Source organism: Lycium barbarum, chromosome 11, assembly GCF_019175385.1.
Source record: "Lycium barbarum isolate Lr01 chromosome 11, ASM1917538v2, whole genome shotgun sequence".
Taxonomy (NCBI): Eukaryota; Viridiplantae; Streptophyta; class Magnoliopsida; order Solanales; family Solanaceae; genus Lycium; species Lycium barbarum.
In genome coordinates, this window is record NC_083347.1 from 12,164,489 (window position 1) to 12,190,111 (window position 25,623).

A 25,623-nucleotide genomic window follows, 5' to 3' on the forward strand; every position below is an offset into this window, starting at 1 on the left:
TATATTCTTAATTACTCTGTTCTGTAGAACATTGAACGCAATTATATATCGAGGACTTATTCCGTACAATAATTGTAACTGTTGGTTAGGATCATGTCACATAATTTTTTCTAGTTTTCGACAGAAAGGACGGTTGTTTATTGATCATCAAACTCTTCACTATTTAAAGTAATAATTTCCCTCGTTAGAAAGAAGAAACCAAAAAAGCTAGCAGTTCTTAACATGAAAGCATTTACAGTGGACTGATTTCTTACCTAAAATACAATATTTACAACTATTTGTTACGATAATCCATGTTTACATAGTTTTAGTAGTTTTTCTAACTTTTGCGAGAAAGACAATTGTTTGTTTGTCAACCTCCCTTCACAATTAAAAGTAATAATGTAATTTCCCTCGTTAATGGAAATGTTTTCCAATATATAACAAGTAGTCACGTTACGTCTTACAAGATCCTCGTACTTTTGTGGAAATCTTTGACCATTCATTCTAAAAGAATCAGTCATATTGAACAAAGTAGATTTTCAGAGCCCCGCACTTTTCTAACCCAAAAAAAAAAAAAATTGGAACCAAACTAATCTATTTAAAAAAAAAAAATCAAACTAGGCTTACAGTTTGGTCCTTTCACGCACAGATTATGTGCGTGAAAGGGGTATTTTTTTCCCTTTTTTAAGCTATCAAAAATCACGTTTTTTTTCATACTTTGGGCAAAAATTAGTTATTTTTCAAAACCCCGAAATATCAATATTTTATATAGAACTTAATATATTTTTTTGCATACAATAACTTCGGCTCATTACATCAAGTATACTTAAACATTTGGATCATCGTTTTAGAGGTTATAGAGTGCCCCGAAGTAAGTTTTGTTTGCTTGGAAACTTGTCATCTTTGGAAATCAAACTCAAAATTGAGCTTTTTTCAGTACTTTAACCGAAGATTAGTCACGTTTTAAAATACTGGAATATAAATATTTTATATAGAACTTCATATTTTTTTAGCGTAAAATAATGTCGGCTCATTACATCAAGTATACATATATGTTTGGATCGTCGTTTTAGGTGTTGTAAAGTGCCTCGAAGTAAGTTTGAAAACTTGTTATCTTTAAGTTTTTTTTCATACTTTGACCGAAGATTAGTCACGTTTCAAAACATTGAAATATAAATATTTTATATAGAACTTAATATTTTTTTTAGCGTACAATAATATCGGCTCAGTACATCAAGTATACATATGCCTCTTCACTCACGTAAATAAAAAATAAGGACCGGAGCATAGGTGGAAAACTAGTTGAAACTTTAAATGGTCATAACTTTGCGCTCGGATGTCCGATTTACACGATTTTTTTTTATTCAGGGTATTTTTTTGAGATCTACACTGACAAACGCCGCATGACGGTTTGGCCGAGCAGATTTTTCAAAAAACGTCCGTTATCCCATTCAATTTGAATTTTCCCCCAAATTTGTGCAAAAATTTCATTCTTCTTTAGTTAAAATCTAATGATAAAAAATCTATTTGGAGATGCTAATCCCGTGGTAATGATGTTTTGAATGTCAATTTCGAGGTTCGAAATTCAATTTATGAAAACGAGTTAGATAGTATCAGTGAACATTATAAAAATTAAAAAGTGTCTACTTTGTTGCTTTCACCAATTTGGCTTGGTGGTTTAGCCTCTCTTTTTTACTCACTTCTTTTTTATGCCAACAACATGGGATCAAACATTGGTGGGAACATTGAATGAGATATATTATACCTTGGTTGAACCTCTCGTATTGGATGAATTATTTTTTAATATAATATTTTTATTTCAAAACACTTAAATCAAAATCCTATAAAATATGACACTTAGATCTAAAGATGATAAGTTTCCAAGCAAACAAAACTTACTTCGGGGCACTCTACAACCCTTAAAACGACGATCCAAACGTTTAGGTATACTTAATGTAATGAGCCGACGTTATTGTACACAAAAAAAATATATTAAGTTCTATATAAAATATTGATATTTCGGGGTTTTAAAACATAACTAATCTTTGCCCAAAGTATGAAAACAAACGTGATTTTTGATAGTTTAAAAAAAGAAAAAGAAAATAAAATACCCCTTTTAAATGGGTGAAGCCTAGTTTGGTTTTTTTTTTTAAATGGGTTAGTTTGGTTCCAAATTTAATTTTATTGGGTTAGAAAAGTGCGGGGGCTCAGATTTTCAGGGATTGAAGAAGAGAAAGTGTTAAGAAGTGGACGAATTTCGTAGAGCTTTCTCTGAGAATTGGATTCATTATTCTGGACCATTTTTGTTGTGATGACTGACCATTTCAGCTTAATAAATTGGAAGGTCACAGTTGTTCCCAATAGTTTTTTTTTTTTTTTTTTTTTTTTCGGGTTTTTCACGGTGTCCGGCATTCGTATTGGAGCCCGGTTAAATTCAGATAGCACGTTGCAGGGCCAATTTTGGGGACAGCGCTCCCTAATAGAATTTAATCCATACCCGAGGGCCAAACCCGAGACCTCTGATTATTTTGGTTTGTTCATTAATTCTCTACTTTAAAATTATCTTAAATTTACTTTTAGTTAGGTGAAGTTTCATGTGTAGGACAAAAATGGTCTCTTAACTATGATAGTAGGTTCAAAATAGTCCCTCAACTATGCACTTAACGGTTTTTAGTCCTTTAAGTTTGTTACAAGTTAACAAAAATGGTCCTTAACTATGAGAGTAGGTTCAAAATAGTCCCTTAACTATGCACTTAACAGTTTTGGTCCTTTAAGTTTGTCATAAGTTGACAAAATGGTCCCTTAACTATGAGGGTTGGCTAAAAATAGTCCCTTAAGTATGCACTTAACGGTTTGATAATGTCAGAAAATGGTGTCTCGAAACACAAAGACCGACGGACTCTATCGATTAAAACTGAGGGAATCCATCGACTAAATAAAATACACTAGACTTTAGAAATAAATTAGAAATAGCAGAAACTAAAAAAGTTGTCACTACCAAAAAACTAGCGAAAAAAACGATGGATAAAATCGAGGGACACTATTTTTTTTTTAATTTTTATTGTTTTTTATGAAAACCAACGGAAGTCCATCGGTTATTTTTTAGGAAAAATGCGCGGAATTCCATCCTATAACCGACTAACGTCCGTCGGTTTTGTCCCGAGTTATTTGACCGATCTAGAGTTCTCACTAATTTTTCCCTTTTTTTCATAGTTCTCGTCAAATCTAACAAATAGAGTTCGATGAATATTTTGTCGAGACTAAAACTGTCAACTTATGGCAAACTTAAAGGACCAAAACCGTTAAGTGCATAGTTAAGGGACTATTTTGAACCTACTCTCATAGTTAAGGGACCGTTTTTGTTAACTTGTAACAAACTTAAAGGACTAAGTGCATAGTTAAGGGACTATTTTGAAGCTATTATCATAGTTAAGGGACCATTTTTGTCCTTTTCTCGATTTTTACTATTTAAATAATTTTAGAAAAATAGGAAAAACGTCATTATATTTGGGATCTTCGAAGATAAAAATAGTTTGCCACATACACAAAAATTTTAGTCATCTTATTAATTAAATTGTGTTAATTTCTTACTCAAACATCTCAAAAAATATTTTTTCTATTTTAATCAAAATAGTCGACAAATATTTTCAACAAAAGAATTATCCTCTTTTCAAATTTCAAGCAAAGTTATATTTATAATTTCCTTTTTTCTTTTCCAATATACAAGAAATGTATGTCTAGGATTTTCATACTATATTTTAAAGTTAAAATATAAGAATTATATCCAGAATATATAGTACAATATGTTTAGCGTAGTTATAGTTAATTAATCTTAATACTCCCTCCATTTCAAAATAACTTGTGCTTTTTTCTTTTCATTTTCTTTCGTAATAAATAGTGTTTCACATAATTAAGAAGCAGCATTTGGTCATAAAAACAAATACAGCATGAAGTTCTATTTAAAATTTGGGAAACATCTAAAATCTTATTTTCACTATTTTTCACTTTCATTACATTCAAACAACCAAATATTCTTTGCAAAAACTATAACCAAACACAACTCCATCTTCAACTCCAACTTCAAAATTTCAAATAAAGTGAAAAATATTTGGCTTTCATGGCCAAACGCCTACTCAAAATATTTATTAAGGATAAATTGGTAAAAATACATCTTACTCTTTAGGAATAAATAATATTTTTACTTATTTTGAAATAATGGAGGGAGTTAGAAAATCCAAACCCGCCAAAAATTCCGTCCGGAAATAAAGGGTGTGTTCTGTATGGAGGAAAATGTTTTCCTATAAATAGGTGAATTTCCACTTATTTTCTCATGTTCGTTTGGGTAGTGAAAAATAAGTAAATTTCTTACTTATTTTCTCATGTTCGTTTAGTTGATAGAAAACGTTTTCCGGAATATACTCATCGAAGCCTCACCAACTCCAACCCAATCCCATACCCCCAACCGCACCCACACCCCACTCCCACCCACTCACCTACGCCCCCCCCCCCCCCCCTCCTCCAAAAAAAAATTCTTTTGATTTTTTTTTTATTTTTTTGCACCCCCACCCCAACCCTCACCAACTCCAACCCAACCCTCACCAACTCCAACCCAACCTCATACCCCCCACTCCCACTCACCCACCACTACGCCTCCAACCCCCCCCCCCCCCCTCTATTTTTTTTGTTTGTTTTGTTTTTTGCACCCCCACCCCCAACCACTCCTGTAACTCATACACCACCCCTTCCCCCTTCCCCCCGCACCCTAACTCCCACCCACCCACCCCCTCCCACAAAATTATTTTTTTGACATATTTGCTTACTTGAACATAATTTCTTTCCACGAAAAGAAAGGAAATGGTTCATTCCACAAAATAAAAAGCTTTTATTTTTTTGCGAGGAGGGGGGGGGGGGGGGTGCGGGGTGGAAAAAAAAAGTCAACCTTTTTTTTTTCAGCTGGGAGAGGGGGCGTAGGGTGCGGGGTTTGGGGGGTGTAAAAAACCAAAAAAAAAGGTCAAAACTTTTTTTTTTCAAAAATATTAATTTTTTTTGCGTAGGGGGGGGGGGGGGGGTAGGGGTCGGGTGCAAAAAAAAAGTCAACTTTTTTTTTCAAAAAAAATAATTCTTTTGGGCGGGGGGCGGGGGTAGGGTGCGGGTTTTGCGTGGGGGGGTGAATAAAACCAAAAATAACGTCAAAACATTTTTTCCAAAAAACATTTTTTTTTTTTGGGGGGGGGGGGGGGGGGGGGGCGCAAAAAAAAAGTCAACTTTTTTTTCAAAAAAAATAATGTATCAAAAATAATGTCAAAACTTTTTTTCCAAAAAAAAATTATTTTTGGACTAGGGGGTGGGGATGGGGTGGGTGGGGGGGGGGGGTTGGGAGTGGTTGGGGTTTGATGGTTGGGATTGGGTTGGGTGGTGGTACGGTGGTTGGTGAAATTAACTTGTGAATTTGTTTTCCTTACTTTTATTAGGGAAGTCATTTTTCCCAATTTTGAAGAAAATGTTTTATAAAATTTTTGATCAAATAAACATGAGAAAAATGGAAAACATTTTTACCGAACACACCCAAAGTGATACAATCAAGGCAAAGCACCAAGATTAATAGTAATGTAAATTCCCATAATCTATTTCACTCTTTCACTTTTCTTTATCTTTCTTCCTCTTTCTCCACTATCATTCACCTCGGTTACTGAAGTAAGTTTTCTTCTTTCTTTTCTTTTTGTTTTAAAAAAAGAAAACCTGTTTTTCCTTTTATAGATCTGTATTCACTACAGTTTATATTGAGTTAATAGTCAAAACCACACTTAAACTATTACCATGTTCAGATAGGAATGGGAACAACTAATAGTTGGGTCAGTGGCGGAGCAGGATTTTCATAAAAGAGTAAACAAATGAAGAAGTTAAAGGGTTCAACATCTACTATGTAAACATAAAAATAATTTTAACCTTATATATAAATGGTATTTTTTTCACCAAAGGGGGTTCTGAACTCCCTATCCACTACCTAGCTCCGCCCTGGTTGGAGAGTGATTTGATAAATAGTTGGTGATAGTTCAGGTAAAAAACTCGCATGCCTGATAGTTCAGATAGAAAACTCACGAAATGATAGTTCGTTGTTTTTTTTTACCATTATCTCTAGTTTATTATTTAGGTAGTTTAGTGGTGATATATGTTTTAGTTTTTTTGTTTATACAGATGTTTAGATTTTTGGGTTTAGTTTATATGTGGTGCTTTTGTTTATTGTTTATTCTATACTAGTGTATGTACCCCGCTCGATGCGCGGTGAGTATGAGCAATTTAATTTTATGCTAAATCTTTTTACATATTCTTAAGTCATATTCCTCTATATTTCTACATTAAAGTTTTTTATGTTTGTATTCCTTGTTTATCGTATAGGTATTATATTTATCGTATAGGTGTTATATTTATTACTTGGTATCATTACATTGCCAAAGCTTGAAATTCTTTTGTTGTTCAATATTTCTTATTTTTAACTTATCTGTTATGATTTCAGTTACGTGACTTTATCCATAATATAACTTTCTAATGATAATTCAAATGATTTTTCATCTCATATTCAAATAAAATCTTATCCAAATATATCTACACTATAAGAAGATAATTTTAGAAAAAATTCTTTTTCTTTTCTACTATTTTATCTATTGTTATTGCATTATATATTACTTAATCCAGTCATATTTCTCTCAAAATTGGATTAATAGATAACTTATCACCATCATTAAAAAAAAAAAAAAAAAGATCAAATAATAGCTTGAAATTACGGCAAAAATTAAGCACTGCCATTGCCAATTCATACTCCTCCATCCAAGTTCCAAACACTACAAAAATAAATTAATGCCTTTTATAATCCGAAGTATTATGAGGTGTTCTAAAATTCAAAAAGCAACTAAGAAAACTAAATGCTTATAATAAAATTTCTTTTTTTTCTTTTTTGCTAATATGATATGAAAATAAGTAAGCAATATGACCTGCATTGACATAAAAGATTTTCAAATAAGAACACTAACGATATAAATTCTCTGGAGATATTGATGAAAAATTAAGAACATGAAAGTAACTTATGCAACAAAATAGTTGAGAAATAATGCAAATTATATCATAAAATGTTATATCACAAGATAAAGTCGCATAAGACCATTCATTCGAAAACAAAACTAAAAAAGATTATTCAATTAGCTCACACACAAAAAAAATTATATCTTCATCATTTCTTATACAATGTCGTTTTACAATTTTTATTTTCCTTTCTCTAACTTTTTAATTGATTGTAAAAGTCTAGGTATAACTTTATTAATAATCTTATAATTTTTCTGGTCTATTAATATATTACCACTTGGTGTAACCTTAATATATTAATATATTTAGTTGATTATTATTATTTTAAATTTTTTATCATTATTATTATTATTATGTGCTGATAATATCCTAGTATTTGAATTGAAAATTTTACAATTTCCTTATAAGGAAAAATATTATCTGCATATTTTTTGCCATATAATATTATTCCTTATATGGTAATTTTTGAATTGCAAATAGTCTAAAGTCCATATGAGGAATAATATTATATAAATATTTTTAAAATTATATGACATGGTTCTTCATATGATAATATTTCAACGGAATTAATATCCCAAACCTAGATCTTTTTTGCAGAGCATAAAGAGGTATTTTCTTACTTATATATAATATAGTTATTTTATTCAATATTTTGAATTTTCAAAGCCATAATTAATATCTTAAGTAAATTCATTTATTTTATTTTATATTTTAACTTATCTCAAATAGTAATGAGTTATCTTAGACTATGTCGTTTTACAATTTTTATTTTTCTTTCTCTAACTTTTTAATTGATTGTAAAAGTCTAGGTCTAACTTTCTTAATAGTCTTATAATTTTTCTGGTCTATTAATATATTACCACTTGGTGTAACATTAATGCAATTACCTTCCTTATAAATTATTATTATTATTATTATTATTATTATTATTATTATTATTATTATTATTATTATTATTATTATTATTACCACTTGGTGTAACATTAATTGGAAATATATGTAGAGATTATTAGTAGATCATTAAAGATATATATAGATTATTAGTAACATTAATGCAATTACCTTCCTTATAAATTATTATTATTATTATTATTATTATTACCACTGGGTGTAACATTAATTGCAAATATATATATAGATTATTAGTAGATCATTAAATTAGGTAATATTTTGGATTACAATTAATAACTTCTTTTATAATTAATGCAAATAGAATTTGTTGCCAAGTGGCTTGTTCATATTACGCCACTTGACTTAATATTAAGCTAGACTACTCTCTTTATATATATATATATATATATATAGAGAGAGAGAGAGAGAGAGAGATTTTATTTTTCCTTCTCTAACTTTTTAATTGATTGTAAAAGTCTAGGTATAACTTTATTAATAGTCTTATAATTTTTCTGGTCTATTAATATATGACCACTTGGTGTAACATTAATTGGAAATATATGTAGAGATTATTAGTAGATCATTAAAGATATATATAGATTATTAGTAACATTAATGCAATTATATCATCATCATCATCATCATTTTTTGCAATTATATCATCATCATCATCATCATCATTATCATCATTATGATTATGATTATTATGATGATGATGATGATGATTATTATTATTATTATTATTATTATTATTATTATTATTATTATTATTATTATTATTATTACCACTTGGTGTAACATTAATTGCAAATATATATATATATATATATAGTAGATCATTAAATTAGGTAATATTTTGGATTACAATTAATAACTTCTTTTATAATTAATGCAAATAGAATTTGTTGCCAAGTGGCTTGTTCATATTACGCCACTTGGCTTAATATTAAGCTAGACTACTCTCCTTTTATATATATATAAATATATATATATATATATAGATATAGATTATTACCACTTGTTGTAACATTAATTGCAAATATATATATATAGATTATTAGTAGATCATTAAATTAGGTAATATTTTAAACTACAATTAATAACTCCTTTTATAATTAATGCAACTAGAATTTGTTGCCAAGTGGCTTTTTCATATTACACCGCTTGGCTTAATATTAAGCTAGACTACTCTCCTTTTATATATATATGGATATTATATATTTACTGTTTAAGCATGTGGAGTTAGGATTTAGTTTTTTTTGTGTGAAAGTAAATGACTAAAAATAATAGAAAATTGATTTGTGTTAGTTATTTGAATTGATATTTACAGTTTTTTTGCTAATCTTTGTGACAATTGTTGAGTTTTTCAATTTCATTTAGTTGATGAGAAATTTTTATTGTAAAGTTGACGTTGGCTAAATAGTTTAGAAGTGAGTAAAGTATTCAAGCTAAAAATTTGTAGGGGATATAATCTTTATACACCAAAAAATTGTATTTGACTTTACTATAAAGGCACAAGATATTCAATTTTTGAGAATTAGAGATGTATTGCAACTTAATGCTTTAGTCACAGATAATTACTAGCATTTTTGAGAATATCTAAAAGATTGCTTTATTGAAAAAAAAAATGGATAATAAAAAGCCTAGCAAGTAACATGGCCACAAAAACCTGAAACATGAGAAAAAAAGGGGTGGAAGCACTAAATTAGAGAAAATAGTAGGGTTATTCCTTCTTAGATTTTAACTTGCACCTTATCTAAGAATATCTAAAAGATTGCTTTATTTGAAAAGTTTAAGAAGTGAATTTATCTTCTTTTTTTTCCCTTGGTTGTGTAGATGGAGCTGGAACATCGTAAATGGATGTATAATAGGAAGTATCCTAATAGTAGGAGAATGAGGGAAGAGTTTGTACAAGGGGTTGATGGATTTATAGATTATGCAATGTCGCTTTATCCATTTCTTAGTGACGGGATGATTAGGTGTCCTTGTGCGAAGTGTAATTGCCTAAATTTCGAAGCCGGAGGATGTTAAACTTCATCTATATAAGAAGGGGTTTAAAGATAATTATTATGTGTGGACTGCTCATGAAAAAATAGATCATCGTGTGTATGTGAATTTTCAAAATTTTCGTAATAGTGAGGCCTTTCAGAAGAAGAGCACCCAGGCAAAGGCTGCCCGAGCATCTAAAAAGGGTGGCTCATTGCACGCTGAGGGTTTAGTCACTAAGAGGACTAAGAGGAAATTGGTAACTTATTTGATATATTTATCTTGGTTTTTAACTATATCCATTAGAACTTCGAATGAACTCATATTCTCTCTTTTTAATGAAAAGGCTTACGAGAGACCTTTGCCTTATGATGAGGTCTTCCCGGAGATCCACAGAAAGAAAAAGGACGGAAAAAGGGTTCGGGTTGAACCACATGTTGAGCAAACATATGTAAGCTCCAAACCTCTTCAAAGTCCTCCGTGAAGTTGGAAGTAACACAAAGGCTATTGAAGGTAACACAAAAGTCTTACAATGCTTTGGAAGCGCATTGACAAAGATATTGACCTCCTCAAGTATCAGTTGAATTTTCTGGTGAACTATGTCCAGAAAAAAGGTTTTCATTTGCCCCCTCCTCCCCAGACCGACTTTGATAACAGTGAGCCCGTAAAAGATGCTGCACCCGGTGATAATTGATGTCTAGTTTCATGTCCTTGTAATTTTCCGAACAATTATTACTATTTTGATGCAATTCAGATGTTCCCAGATTACACTAGGGTATGTTGTTGTTGTATGTAATTCGGATGTTACTAATTTACTGTAACTATAGTAGTGTGAATTGTATTTGGATGTTTTAGTTTGAAACTTTAATGTATATGTTTAAGGATTTAATAGTTGGAATTTGATTGCTAAGTGTGTCTTGGGGTGGATAATTTTTGAAATTTAGGAATTTGATTGTGGTTGGAATGGAATTGGACTGATTGAGGCTTTGATTGTTGGCTTGTTGTTTCCTTTGTTTAGCAGATGGTGTGACTTATAAAAGAGCACAGTCCGTACCATCTTCAACCAAAATTTTGACGGATTTCTTACAGAAACATTAGGAAATCTCAGTGAACGATTTCCAGATCTGAAAATATGGACCATGAAGATTGATAAGGATCTCAAGAATAGAAATGTTTAGAGCTGGACAAAATCTCTGATATTTTTGACTGAATCTCTAGTGTCTTTGGGGTTCATTGTTCTGACCATAATATGAGATTCCTGATAATTCCAGTTTCCTGAATTTGTCAAGGACGCAGCATTGGTGTCTTATGAGAATGTTGCAAAGAATTTTTCATGATAGGACAATTATAGTCGCGGCAAGTTAGTGGTGGAGCCAGAATTTTCATAGGGGGTTCAAAACATTAAAAGGTATACATAAAAAAATAACTTTAACCTTACATATACAGCGTAATTTTTCTGCGAAAGATGAACCTCTTTGCACCCTTCTAGCTCCACCCTCACTGGTAGTACACTTTTATTCCTAGGACGATATCTAAATAAAAGACAGTCAATGGCTGTAGATTAAAAATACTGTTGCGTGAACATTGTTGGAAATATATAAGGTATCAAGAGTGTTCTAAGTAAATTGATATAAACACCCAGATCTAAAATATCTATTTTCTGTTTCATCAACTCGTCCAATGACCTGAAATGGGAGTGACCAATTCTGTATGAGCTTTGAAGATTGTCTTATTAGATATCAGAATTAAAGTACGTGTAACCATTCAAGTTTTCCACACAGGTTCAAGTGTTCAACCAGTGTGCTAACAAAGCCAAACAGAAATAAAAATGATTTTATGTGCGACGCTGCATTGACTTGGAAAAAGTATGACAAACAAACAGAGATTGCAGGATGTAATTACAATTTACAGGAGTTAATATAGCCAAGACACCGTAAATATTCTTCACGGGAAGATACGTTAACTTGTACGAGTATGATCAACATACAGAAATGGCGCGGTGTAAGCTTAACGTGCATAGAAGATAGAATGGATACATGGAAACCAGAAATGTTTTTATTATGAATCGATCATATAGGGGATTCAAGTCTATTCTCACGCATACCTGTACAAAGACTTTTATTCCGTGGTGTAATTACATAATATGAATTGGGCACAAAACTTACAGTTACAAACCCATCATAACTGGACAACAGAAGTGTAAAATCAGACAAAAACTGAATATTTTCCACCACCTTGCAACCCATTGTACCGATTGATTTACCCCGAGAAACTAGTTCATTTACACGGGAAACGGGGAAAGCATGGGAAACAACCAGCCATATTCAGAAAAGTCTAAAAATCTTCTATTGAGCTTCTGGTATAGGTGTCAATGCCATCATTTCCTGGTAGATTGGAAATAAATTTTAAAACACAGAGAAAAGATTACACATAAATATAGCAGACAAACAGCCTTACCCCAGAATACCGAGAAAGAGAAGAGAAGTGCACAAACTCGAACACTGAGAAAGAGAATTTACCTCTGTATACCGCAAATGTTGTTTATGTCCCTTTGTTGTTTTAACGATTGTTTCCCACTTGGGATCATTAGATAGTGGCTTACAAGATTGATTGTTAGGACTTATTCCTGTCCCAACATATGATCTCGAAGATGGATTTTTTGTGGAAAGTGAAGGCAAAGTACGGCAAAGCCATGAATCTGATGGAGATTTTGGTAAAGGAGGGGGAGCAAGAAGATTTGAATTCATTAAGCATGAGTTCTCCAACATTTCTTTTCTTACAGTTTGCTTTTTGGTACTTCGTTTAACATCATTTTTGGGTTTCACTGAGGCGACTGCATCCTTGTAACCGTCTTGAGCTTGTCCAGAAACCATCATTTCCCCTCCATTGGAAACTTCTTTTTGAGTATTTATCTTTGAAGCTCTACCATCCACAGGCTTAGCTACATAACCAAGCGAAGAATCTACCAAGGGCTTTTGTTCTGTTGTCTTTTTAAGAGTCTCATGGTCCTCATCGTGGAAGTTAAGTGGTCTCTCTGCTTTAGGAGAACATGACTTCATAATTGGAGATTCCACCTTATGTATAATATCTACATGCAGAGTTTTCTCTGCCAGAGGAGCTGCTAAATCCGCTTCGCTTGCATCGTTCCGATAATCGAATAATTCTTGAAAGTGAGTATACTTCTGCAAGAGAGGAAGTTAGCACAACATAGGTGGCTGCAGTAGAGCAATGGAAGTGACAGGAAGAAAGACAGTGGAAATTGATACCTCATTCTCAGATCCGCTACAAGAAGTGGTAGATGATGATCCTGTCCGTGTTCTACTAGCAGGAGACATGGGTACTTTGGCTCTAACACTCATTCCAGGTACAGGATTCATAAGACAAAATGAACTCTTCAAGCAAAAACGAGGCAATAATCCACAAACTTTATAAGGTAGATTTCCATCATAACAACTGTCATCATCACTTTCTTCTTCTTCTTCTTCATAATTATCATGAGCTTGGGAATAACGAAGTGCAAAACTAGGTCCGTAACGCAGTTGAGGCCGTTTATCCCCATTTACAACCATCTTGAGTTGTCTCGGTTGCTCCTGAACAGCAGCTGGTTGCTTCTTGGGAGCATAGTGAGGAGGCGTTTCTAAAGTCTTTTCTGAAGCCATGGCCTTGGCTGCTGGTAAAAACCGATCAATCATGAAATCTCTAGCTTGTGGATCTGTTAAAGAAGTACCAGATGGTTTTGCTTCTGGTTCGTCTAATGCACTTAAGCCACTTACACTACAATTCAGAAAGAACGATTCAGTTCTTGTAAGCTCGTTGAGGGCATCCATATACACTTCATCAACATTCTCCGATTCACGTTCTTCTTTATCCTGTTTCATTTCTTTCGGCTTTTCGTCCAAATTCATGCAGCTCGGTGTCGAATCTCGAGCATTTCCTGTTTGGCCCTTACTAACATTTTGAGTTTCATGAGATTTATCAGAATCCTGGTTTTCTTTCAGCTTCCTCCCTGGGGGAAGTGTCGGGGCAATTGACGGTTTTTCGGTAGCACGAATTTGGCGTTTGCTTTCATACTTAGGTTTTCCAGGGCTCTGTTCCCAGCGGAAAGGTACAACTCCTGGGTTCCTCACCGGGCCTGATTTCAGTTCTGATTTGTAACGAGGAGGATGAGTTACCGTGGGGAGAGAATATTCAGTTTTTTTTGCCTCGTCTCTCCCAGAAGCCACTGTTGGAGAGGCTCGTCTTACTGAGAGAAAGGGTTGATTCAAATTCAGTTGCTTATCCTCCATGATATTCTTTTGCAACATATAAACACCTATTCTGCAGATATAACCATCAGTCACACTTACTGCTATATACAACAATAAGGACAATATAACGAAGGATACTTCCCTTAACAATAACAAGAAGATACTTAGTAATAAAACAATATCTAAACCAGCTGCTACATTTTTCCGAACTGAAGTTACTCCTTGTAACAGCAGATTATGTTAGGTCCAATACTAAATACTTTATCTCTTAAGCCAAACTAACTGTTCGTTAGATTTCAAAATCTCATAGTTATCTAAACACGGAATAAATATCGTTAACTAGACTACAAATACTCCTGACAAAAAAAAAAAAAAAAAAAAACCTAACATAAGTGCAATACCAACTACATTATGTTATCTAATCAAAAAGCCTTTTTCTAAATGCTTACAGGATTATTTATTTTGGGGCTAAGATCTCAAAGCAAACATCATATGTCTCTTGTTACAGACCCACATATTCACCAGTTTGTGCTGGCAACTGGCACCAAAATTTAGACAGGATGCTAACAGGTGGGGCCTTAACAGCAAAATCTGTCATGTATTTCATGAGTTTTCTGACTCTAGCTTAAAATTTCGACCACAACCAACTAAACTCATTTGATACACCTGTGAGGCTGTGACTCTCCCCTCACCCAACCTAAATAAAGCAATCTCCCTGTCTACAAGACTATGCAGAGTCAGGATTTTCTCTAAGGAGATTCAAAATATAAAAGAGTAAACACACGAAGAAATCAAAGAGATTCAACAGTTACTATATTTACATAAAATAATTTTGACCTTATACATACAGTAATTTTCAGTCGAAGGGGGGTTTGGATGAACCCCTACGTCTGCCCATGCTATCAGATATATATCCATGATCCAACCATATCATACTTTAATATACTTGGATTGACTCACACAAATTGAATATGAATGAAAGATTTGAAAGAAAAAAATGAGATAAATTTCTGGATAATCATAAGGAAAAGCACATAATTACAAGATTCCGAGGTAAAAGGACTGCAGATTCATACCAGTGTCTCCATAGAAATTCCATTTACTTTGAAAATTACCGATTAAATTTTTTTATTTTTTTTTTAAAAAAATGCATTTCCACAAGCCTAACTTGGAATTTTTATTCTTGTAGATCCCATTGAACTAAACTTCATAGAAGTTGCCCTCTGTTTTGTTATCTGAACCAACATTTTTATCAATTCAAATGGTTTTTCCCTTAATGCATCACCCCATTTTCCCAAACCCAATAATCTCCATTTCTACATGCAGCATACCTACCACAAGAACACACACACAAAAAATAAAAAAATGAAAGAACCTTGACCCCTTCCAACCACCCTCCCCCCCCCCCCCCCCCACCCACACACACACACCCCCTCTTCTTTCTTCCTGAGTTGCAAGACAATAAAAAGATCAAAACTTGGAAGTTCCCTGTACTTATAAAGAACTCTTAGCATCAAATGGGAATTGAACAATACCAAAACCCAAGAAATACCTCTTAAACAAAAATAAGCAAACCCCTCAAGAAATCAAGACAGGAAAACCAATGGTAATACAGTTTTCAAGAAAAAAGAATAAAACAGTGAGAAGTTAATAGTACCTCTGATAAATGGATGATCTTGAACTGCAAAGTGACTTTCTTGGCTGAATGAATAAGCATAAATGCTATGTATACATAGCTGTAAAACACCCAAGAATCAGAAATCTATAAAAAGAAAAAAGAGAGAGACAAAAAGACAGAGATGAGTTAATACAGAAAGACAAGAATAAAGGACTAAACCAAACTTACATATACTAATTTCTTGATTCTCCTTGAGAACTTAAGAGAAACTCAAATTGTTTATTGTAACACTTATAAACTATAGCAAATACTGTACCAAATGTAGTTTTTTAAATTCAAATAAACAACTTGAAGTTAGCTAAAGAGAATCAATACTACGTTCCTTAGTTTACTGATGATATTTTTTTATACTTGGTCTCATGGTCACTGGGTTTTTAGATCATGTGATGGCATTTATTAAAATAGAGGTTAGGCCCCTCAAAAGTCATAGTCATACACATGCATCATTTTCATTCATTTAAGTGTGAAATCTTGGGAAATAGAATTTTATTTACTTTATGACCCATCCAACTTGTCTTTGAATAATTGGTTTATAATTATTCATGTATTATTCCAGGTTGTTCAACACCGCATTCTCTAATAATTAAGGGGCTCCTTCCTTTTGCAAAAAAATCATCTTTTGCCCCACTATAAAGGGTAAAAGATTAAATGATTAGTTAGCTTACTTTAAATTTCTAATTATGCTCCTAATTATTTGGGCCATCCCGACAATTATATACATGCTAATCCGATGTCCGTTGATACAACATGCTATTTTTATCATTTATTATCTTTAGTGTTTACGCCAAATCAATTCAACTTATCATGATTAAGTATATGCGACAAATATCATGCATTTATTGATTTATTGTAAACACCCAATGCAGTCAATTTTTTTTAACTAATCTACTTCCTTTGTACCATTTTATTTGTCTGTGTTGCATTTTGTACTCTTCTTAAGAAAGTATTGATTAATTATTTATTTTACTCAATTATGCTTATTAATGGTACCTTGAAAATTTAAATTTGACTATTAATACTTCAATTAGTTTGAGAAATTGTTACTTAATGATAAATGTAAAATTAATATATATATATATATATATATATATATATATATATATATATATATATATATATATATATCTTTCCATTTGCTAAATGGATAATAAAAGGATTTTTTTTTTAATATACTTGACAATCAAAACGGAACGGAGCAACTGCTCTTTTCTTGAATTTTAAATTGGACTAGTGAAACAATTTGGTGCATTTCAATTGATGATACCTAATACATTGTATTTTGATTTCTGGCAAAAATTAGGGAGAGTTAAGGTGTACGTAAGTACTATGCTTATTATTAGCGAGAGCATTAATTATCCTGGTTAGCTGGATCTAATCGATCTCATTTAAATTGATTAACCCTCTGACTAAATGATTTAATTTACTTCACCCAAGAAAGGGAAATTGACAATAACATAGCAAAAGAATCGTCTGTTAAGCGATGCATGTGCAAAGTATGTTTTTTTATCGTACTTTTGCAACATTTGCAATGCACATATTAATATCATAGAGTATTTTTGCTGCTATGATATTACATTTCCCAATGGAAAAATAAAAATTCAATAATTTGGTTTCCTTATTTAGCAATCAATGGTTAATTTACTTGAGAATTAAATCTAGTATCTAGGGGAAGACCAAAATCCCGTCAATCCTAAAAAAGGAAAACGATTCCCTGTAAATATTTTGAAAATACTCCTTCCAAAATACTGATTAAATTATTTCTCCTTTTGAATTGTCGCAAGTATTATACATTTAATACGATTAAAAAAAAGATAGTTGGATGTAATCTATGCAAATAATTTGAAATACTCCTTCCATAATATTGTTTTATTTCCTTTTTGAAAAGGGGCTAAAACTTTATTCTTATTTAATAAAATAAAGAAAATGTTATCATAAATGCTTCCCCACAAATATTATTCATCTTATATTTTCAGTTCTTCATTTGATTTATCACTAGTGTCAAAGCCAACGGTGTACTACCGCCAATTTGGAATGACAGAAGTAACTGTTTGAGCCAGACACGTTATTCCCATTACTTTACCTTTTTGATATTTCTTCATCTACAAATTATCCTATATTTTTTTTTTTGAAACAAAAAATAGAAGAAAAAGATGTTATATTAGAAAGGATTGTCACTTTCGTGGACAAAAAATATCAATCATTTTCTTCATAACTTCTACAAGCAAAAGAAAATGAGTTGTGGGTTCTAGAAGAAGTACTAATAAAGGGAACTTGGAACAATTAAAAGGAGACTTTTTTTCTTAGTGGAGCATGTTCGGTAAAGAAGAAAATATCTTCTGAAAAATAATGGGCAATTCGCACTTCTTTTGGGTGATCTTTAAATTTTGTCTCTCATATTTGAAATTTTTAAATTTTGCCCTTCAGCTAAATTTCATGGGTTTCAGGTTCGAACCCCTATCCAGTCAAAATTTTAAAAAAAATTCGCAAGACAGAGTTTAAATTTCGCTATGCCCCCACCGGCATACACTTGTGAAGGAATTACCAAAGTTATGTCGGACTCGGCATACTTATGCCTTATGGGCAGGCAGACTTGGCATAAGTATGTCGGGTCCGGCATAACTTTGATAATTTCTTCACAAGTTTATGTCGGGTTCGGCATAAAAGTTTGCCCATTAAAAGTATGCCCCCACAGCAAAAACTTGTGAAGGAATTATCAAACTTATGTCGGACCCGGCATACTTATGCCTTATGGGCAGACTTGGCATAAGTATGTCGGGTTCAGCATAACTTTAGTAATTCCTTCACAAGTTTATGCCGGGTCCGGCATAAAAGTTTGCCGATTAAAAGTATGCCCCCACCGACATAAACTTGTTAAGGAATTACCAAAGTTATGCCGGACCCGCCATACTTATGCCAAGTCTGCCCATAAGGCATGAGTATGCCGGGTCCGGCATAAATTTGGTAATTCCTTAACAAGTATATGTCGGGTCTGGCATACACGCGACCCAAACCTTGCCTTGCAATTTTTTTTTTTTTTTAATTTATACTTGAGCGGGGGTTCGAACTAAGAACCTCATGATTTCTGCGTGAATGCTCAGAGTTGCAATGCGAAGGGCAAAAATTAAAGACCAGCAATATGAGAGGCATAATTTAAAGACCGCAAATATGATGGGCAAAATTTAAAGACCACCCCAAAAGAAGGGCATCCGCGCAAAAAAATAAAAAATAATTCTAATGTTTTATTTTGAATAATTAAGATATTTTTCAAAAAAAAAATCTTTAGAAAAAAGAGTTTCTAAAAATGAGGAATATAATTTTCTTGCTGGTGTAGGGAAGAAAGTTTCATAAATACCCTTTCACTCTAATTTTCTCGGGTGATTCGCACAAACGGCCCTCAAATTTGTTTTTTTTCTCAGGTGGTCTTTAATTTTTTCCCCTCAAATTTGTGGTCTTTAATTTTTTCCCCTCAAATTTGTGGTCTTGAATTTTCACGCTTATCACTTTTTGCGCAGCATAAATTTATTTTTCATTCCCCCCACTTATGTCGGACATAGTAAAATTTTCAAAATTCAACATAAAAATAATAAAAAATACATCAAATTCCTCAAAAACATGCACTGTCACGCCCCGAACCATGGCCTGGGCGTAACACGGCACTCGGGCCTTGCTTGCATGTGTCCGAGCGAACCTCATAGCTTGCTTGTCAACATGGGCATCAAAACAACATAATCTATATGATGCAATTTAAATAAATCATGAAAATATAATTTGCGGAATAAAGTCTTGAAATTATCTCATAGCATGAAATATCATGAAAACACAATAGTTTGCAAACATAAAAGCATAACTGACTCTGTGAACTAACATCTGTCTATGAAACCTCTAAAACATGTCTGAATACTAACTACCAGGACATGGCCCTGGACTACCATAAGCTGAATACTAATGCAGACTCCATATTGAACCCCGAGAGAAGTGGGGCTCACCAATAAGCTGATATCTGAAGTGATCCTACTGCGCAGCTGTATGCTCCTGAAAACCGGTATCTGCACCGTGAAGTGCAGGCCCCGGGCAAAAGGGACGTTAGTACATAGTGAATAGTACTAGTATGTAAAACCTGCTGAAATGAAGAACATGGCACAACATAGATATAGGATATGAACTGAAACTGAATGTAACTTGAACATGAACATGAAACGTGAGTGAAGTCTTAAAACAGTAATCAATAGAAATACTTGTATGTAAAACTACTTGTAACGTGGGGAATGCTATAATATAACCGATAACATGGTCTGGTACTTGCGTCCTACCAGCAGAACACTCACAACCTTGCCAGGGTTATGAGATTTAAGTAATAATAAGCATGTAAGGATCCAAACTGGATAATGAAGGTGTTGTCTCCTTGCTGACAACCCTTATCCTACGGTGGCTACGTAAGTGTCACACCCTAACCGTACTAGTGTGTGATGGGCACCCGACCCCATATCCGGAGCCGAGCGAACCCACAGACTCTCATTACACACATAATTTCTTCGGACTCTGAAATCAAATAAAAGTGAAATACATAGTAAGCTTTCAAAATCTTTCTTTCATCGATGTTTTCAAATCAGACAAAACCTGTAATCATATAGAGTTTATCACATAATACGGAATGACATATCGGCTGATGGAGCCGCTTACAAAACCGACAACCAATACCCACGACTCTGTCTGCAAAGTCTCTAACATCAATCCAGAAAGCATATCATACAAACTCAGACTCAGCAACACTCCAGGAACAAATGGAGCTTGCCATCTCCGCTGGGACATCTTCTATAATGGCTTCAACTCATCTGGGTGTACCTGCGCGGCATGAAACGCAGCCCCCGAAGAAGAGGGGGTCAGTACGGAATATGTACTGAGTATATAAAGCATGAAATACAGAAAACAGAACTATAATCGAACAACAGTACAAGAGTGAGTACATTATCCAGATTACCAAAGCGCTTAGTTTCCAATCACAAATCGTGTATGCAGAGGTCATATGTCAGAAATAGTGCAGATCCAGAATATCAGAATGGTTGTCTCCGAGACACAGATCATATATGTCGAAATCATATGTCAGAAGAAGTACGGATCCAGAATATCAAAATGTTGGTTTTCCGGACATAGATCATGTATACCGAATTCATATGTCAGAAGAAGTACAGAAGGTACAGAACGCCGAAATGCTTACTTTCCAGACACAGATCATACATGTCAGAATTATATGTCGTATACATGCTTATAACAGATCCCGACCCTTTCGTGAGGGACGCGGTGAACAGAATCATATAACAGATCCCGGCCCTCTAATAAGGGACGCGGTGGACAGAATCATAATATGCCAGAATCATATATCATATATGCAAATAACGTGCCCCGGCCCTCCAAGGAGGGACGCGGTAAATCATATATCATGTAAGCATATAACAGAGCCCGGCCCTATGATAAGGGATGCGGTATAACAGAATCATCATATGCCAAAATCATATGTTATATATGCAGGTAACAGAACCCGGCCCTCTAGTGCGGGACGCGGTGGACAGAATCATCATGTGTCATCCTGGCCATCACTCCCAACTCATGATGATATAGATATGCATATAACAGATCACGGCCCGCCTATGAGGGACGCGGTGAACAATGCAGTGGAGGGCGCACGATAACATGTCCTGGCCCGGGACTCAGTGAATCATACCGTGGAGTATGCACGAGAACATAACATGCCCTGGCCCGGGACTCAGTGAAAGATACATTGAGTCATGCACGAGCAGAGTCGTGAGAAACCATATGCATACAAATCAAGACTCGATAGATACGTACACTTACCGACATCTGAAGGCTCAGAAACAAGTTTCGGGTCAATCGGACTAAGTATGCGAAAGTTATAAGCGTTTGAAGTACAGAACCTTCTACAAACGTTTCAGAAGCCATTTTTTGGAAAATCAAAGCCATAATCGTGTCAAGTACCTTTCGAATATCGTTATGGATCAAATCAAATGGGGCTTTTGGGACCTTGTATACATATCAAATTACATCACAGACTCGATGGAATAATCGAACGAACTATCATTTGAGAATCAAGACATTTGTCATATCAAATATCCTCCGAACGCCACTCGGAAACATATCAAACATCATAAGCACATCAAGAGCCATAGGGATCGTAGTCATATATCAAACCGATCCGAGATCATATACCAAAGTTAGGGACATTGATACTTACGGAATTCTTTTAGGAACATAAACTCTTTGAACGTTTCAGAAGCTTTCTTTGAAGGATCAAAACAATAGTCATATCAGGAGCTTTTTTTTTTTAATCTCATTATGGATCAAATCAGATAGGTCTTTTGGAACCATACATACGTATCAGAATATAGCAGACTGTTTTCAAAGTCGAGCACATCAATTCTTACAGAACTCTTTTAAGAACGTATCAAAAGTGCATACGAATCATAAACAAGCTCGGAACCACAGAATAGAGTAATCCCAATGTACATATCAATATCATACCTTACTTGGCTCTAGGACATTCCAAAGAAAGAAAGGGTAAGTCTTACATAACTGTGCCACGCCTTATTAGCTACGCCTATTTTATCCCAACCTTGCTAATCTACATACAAAAGAATTCACATAATCATTAGATTCATCGACATATACTCGTCTTAGTCTTTCAAATGAGTTCATTTATATTCTACCGAAATTTCGGCAGCACTTCCCCTGTAAATACACCATCCCCGAGAATCTAACTCGGCCAATTTATCAACAACAATCCGAGAATTCAACTCGGCCACATTATCAACAACAATACCAACAATCGTATTTCCAACTTCAACAATTGTTTCAAAATACATTCTAACATGATTCAAGAACACTTTAAACAATTCCCACAATATTCAAACAACCCAATTATCATACTACTTCATCCGAAACCCTCCAAATTCCACAAGAACAATTACAACACATTTCTTCTCTTCCAAGCTCATGAACTATTTTTACAACTCTCACATTAGCAATATCATTCATACAAATATAAGAAACCATACTAATATCACCTTAACTTCTTCCATAATCCACAAACGATTACAACTTCATTTTCAACCATTACATCCTCATTTTACATCATAGAATCTACCACAACAACAATTAAAATACTAAGTTAAATCAATTCATTTGTTCTACATAACACCACCATATTCGGCCATAACATCAACACACACATGTACCATGAATTCCATCCATTTCTACATACTTCAACATACATAAATCATCCATAACACAAGTAAAAGAAGATTGAACATATACCTTTCTCCACACATCCTTTTGCTCGGCTAGGGTTATGGATTGCTCAAATGGGTGCTTTGCTTGTCCCAACAACTACTCCATGTTAACAAGGACCTTCCAATTAGTTAAAATGCTAAAGGAAAATATTTTTTTCTTGAACACCTTCCACATGGACAAATTCGGCCAGCCTCTTGGCCGAATGCCCTTCATGCTTCTTTCTTTTCTTTCTTTCTTGTTCCTTGAGTTGGAAGAATAATATGTCTTATTTTGTCCACCTCTCTCTCTATATATATACTTAGCCCCCTCCAATTGCAAAGTGGACACATGCCCTCCTTCTTGGCTTAAATTAATTTGTCCAACAAAAGGGATGGGACCCACATACACACACACGCTCTCACGGCCAACTTGGCCTTTTTCTTGAATCTTCTTGAACTTTGTGAAATTCCCGTTTTACCCCTAGCCTTTCCATAGTATTACCATGAACCATTTCGCGAATTTCTCTTTTTACCCTTAGCCTTTCTCAACATTTTCATACTAATAAACAACTTGTATATTAAAATAGTGTTGGAACATAGTCTTGCACTTAGCCTACCACGACCACCTTCAAATATTCGAATGTATAAAATACGGGATATAACACTAAGCAATTCCCAAAACATGAACATAATATAGTTGGCTAAGAAGCCCATGATTTTCGTGAAATAACTTGTAAATAACTTGTAATCATGATTTCACGAAATAACTTGTAACTTGGTTTCATGAAATATCTTGTAATATGGTTTCATGTGATAACTTGTCATAGTCTTGCAAACATGTTCTTGATTCATGAGTAATAACAATAGTTCATAATTATATATATATAATTGACTTGAAAACATGCTTGTAACTTGCTACGTAAAATCATAAAGTTTCATATAAACATAATGAGAATACATGAGGAAGAATTCATGATTCATGGATTAAGCTAGGGTTCCTAATAACCGTAATGGAAGATTAGGAATACAATAACGAATATAGATACAAAATTCATGTACATAAATACATAAATACGGGCTACCAATATGTTGGGTTTAATGCCCTAGGGTTTGAACTTCATGGATATCAAGAAACTGAGCATGGGGAAGAACGTAGAGATTCCCACATGTGGATGGAAGTTCTACATACCTTAATTGCTCCAAAACTTGAATTAAAGACTTGAGCTTTGAAGAAGATTTCCAAAATCTTGAATTCTTGAACCTTGAGATGGGTTTTCTTGAAAACCCTAATTTTAGAATGATAATTTCTTGTTTAGATTACAAGGATAGGTATTAGAATTGAGTTGGAATAATTAGGGTAGGTTTACCTTGGTGTTCTTGATGATGGAAGAGGGTAGGAAGTAGTTCTAGGGCTTAAAGGAATGAAAAATAATGATTTGAACTGGTATGGACGAATATATACTGTCCTGGGAAAATGCAGTTTACGTCCAGCACTGTGCTGGCCGTATTTTCAGTTTACGGATCGTAAACTGCAATACGGGTCGTATTTTGCAATACGGACTGCACTGCGTCTGTTCAGTAAAATGGTCATAACTCTTTTCACAGATGTCCGTTTGACCCCCATAATATACCGTTGGAAAGGTATTTCAAAGATCTACAACTTTCATCAAGGAAGTTTTCCCAAATTCCAAATACATTTTGAAATACGGACCGTAAATCAAAATACGGTCCGTTTTTAACCATGTGACATCAAAATGCCAAATTCCAGAATGTTCAGAAATTCTTGGTTTCAGTTTACGACTTGGTTTACGGCACGTAAATTGAAATACGTCCACTGTTCATGGGCGTAAACCACTATCTCACAACTGAACAGGAAATTCCAATTCCCACATTCTTTATCTGATTTTCCAAGTCTAGGATCATGGTTAAAGCTTACGTTAAAAGTACGAGGTGTTACATGCACGAAAAAGGATAAATAGCATATGCCCCAAAAGGTATAATTCCGATTGTATGCTACATCAAATTCTAAAACTATTACAAGCATAATTTAATTCCTATAAAACCTATGTCGAGAGAGGCAAAAGTTTAGTTTCTGAAAATAAATGACCCGCAAGGACAAAAATAAAAAATCGTAGATACAAAAGGGCAAAAACTAAGAGGGTGTTTGGATTGACTTTTTAAAAGTAGTATATAAGCTAAAAGTCATAAGATGAGAATACCTAATTTTTAGCTTTTGACTTATTTTTATATTTTTTTAGCCTAAAAGTAAGTGCTTAAAAGTAGGGTTGTTCACGGTTTTGGGTAAAACCAAAACCAAACCGATATTTGATTAGGTTTGGTTTGATTTGGTTTTAAATTGTAAAAACCGATAATATTTGGTTTGGTTATGATTCTATTAAAAAATAACCGAACCAAACCGATAAATTATATACATAAATTTTATAATTATTTATATGTATAATATTAGTTTTTCATAAATAAT

General features: G+C 33.6%; 1 protein-coding gene across 2 annotated transcripts; it reads right to left on the reverse strand.

Moving 5' to 3' along the window:
* Window positions 1-11,971: 11,971 nt before the first annotated feature.
* Window positions 11,972-16,231, reverse strand: LOC132618083 (uncharacterized). 2 transcript variants are annotated; one of them, XM_060333136.1, is made up of 5 exons: window positions 16,030-16,231; window positions 15,841-15,919; window positions 13,203-14,248; window positions 12,456-13,118; window positions 11,972-12,320 (listed from the first exon to the last, which is right to left on the reverse strand). In XM_060333136.1, exons 3-5 carry the CDS (start codon window positions 14,238-14,240, stop codon window positions 12,282-12,284), a joined length of 1,740 nt encoding a protein of 579 aa, XP_060189119.1. In that variant the 5' UTR covers window positions 14,241-14,248; window positions 15,841-15,919; window positions 16,030-16,231; the 3' UTR covers window positions 11,972-12,281. The 2 variants fall into 2 exon arrangements, with proteins under 2 accessions (XP_060189119.1, XP_060189118.1); XM_060333135.1 differs by having other exon boundaries at window positions 13,203-14,253.
* Between the last annotated feature and the right edge of the window lie 9,392 nt (window positions 16,232-25,623).

What these genes read in the sequence shown, in the direction of transcription:
- LOC132618083 (XM_060333136.1), bottom strand. Translation starts at nt 14,240, where the DNA reads ATGTTGCAAAAGAATATCATGGAGGATAAGCAACTGAATTTGAATCAA. An exon ending in GTAGCGGATCTGAGAATGAG is followed by an intron (nt 13,119 to 13,202) that starts GTATCAATTTCC and finishes CCTCTCTTGCAG; the next exon opens with AAGTATACTCACTTTCAAGA. An exon ending in AACATTTGCGGTATACAGAG is followed by an intron (nt 12,321 to 12,455) that starts GTAAATTCTCTT and finishes CCAATCTACCAG; the next exon opens with GAAATGATGGCATTGACACC.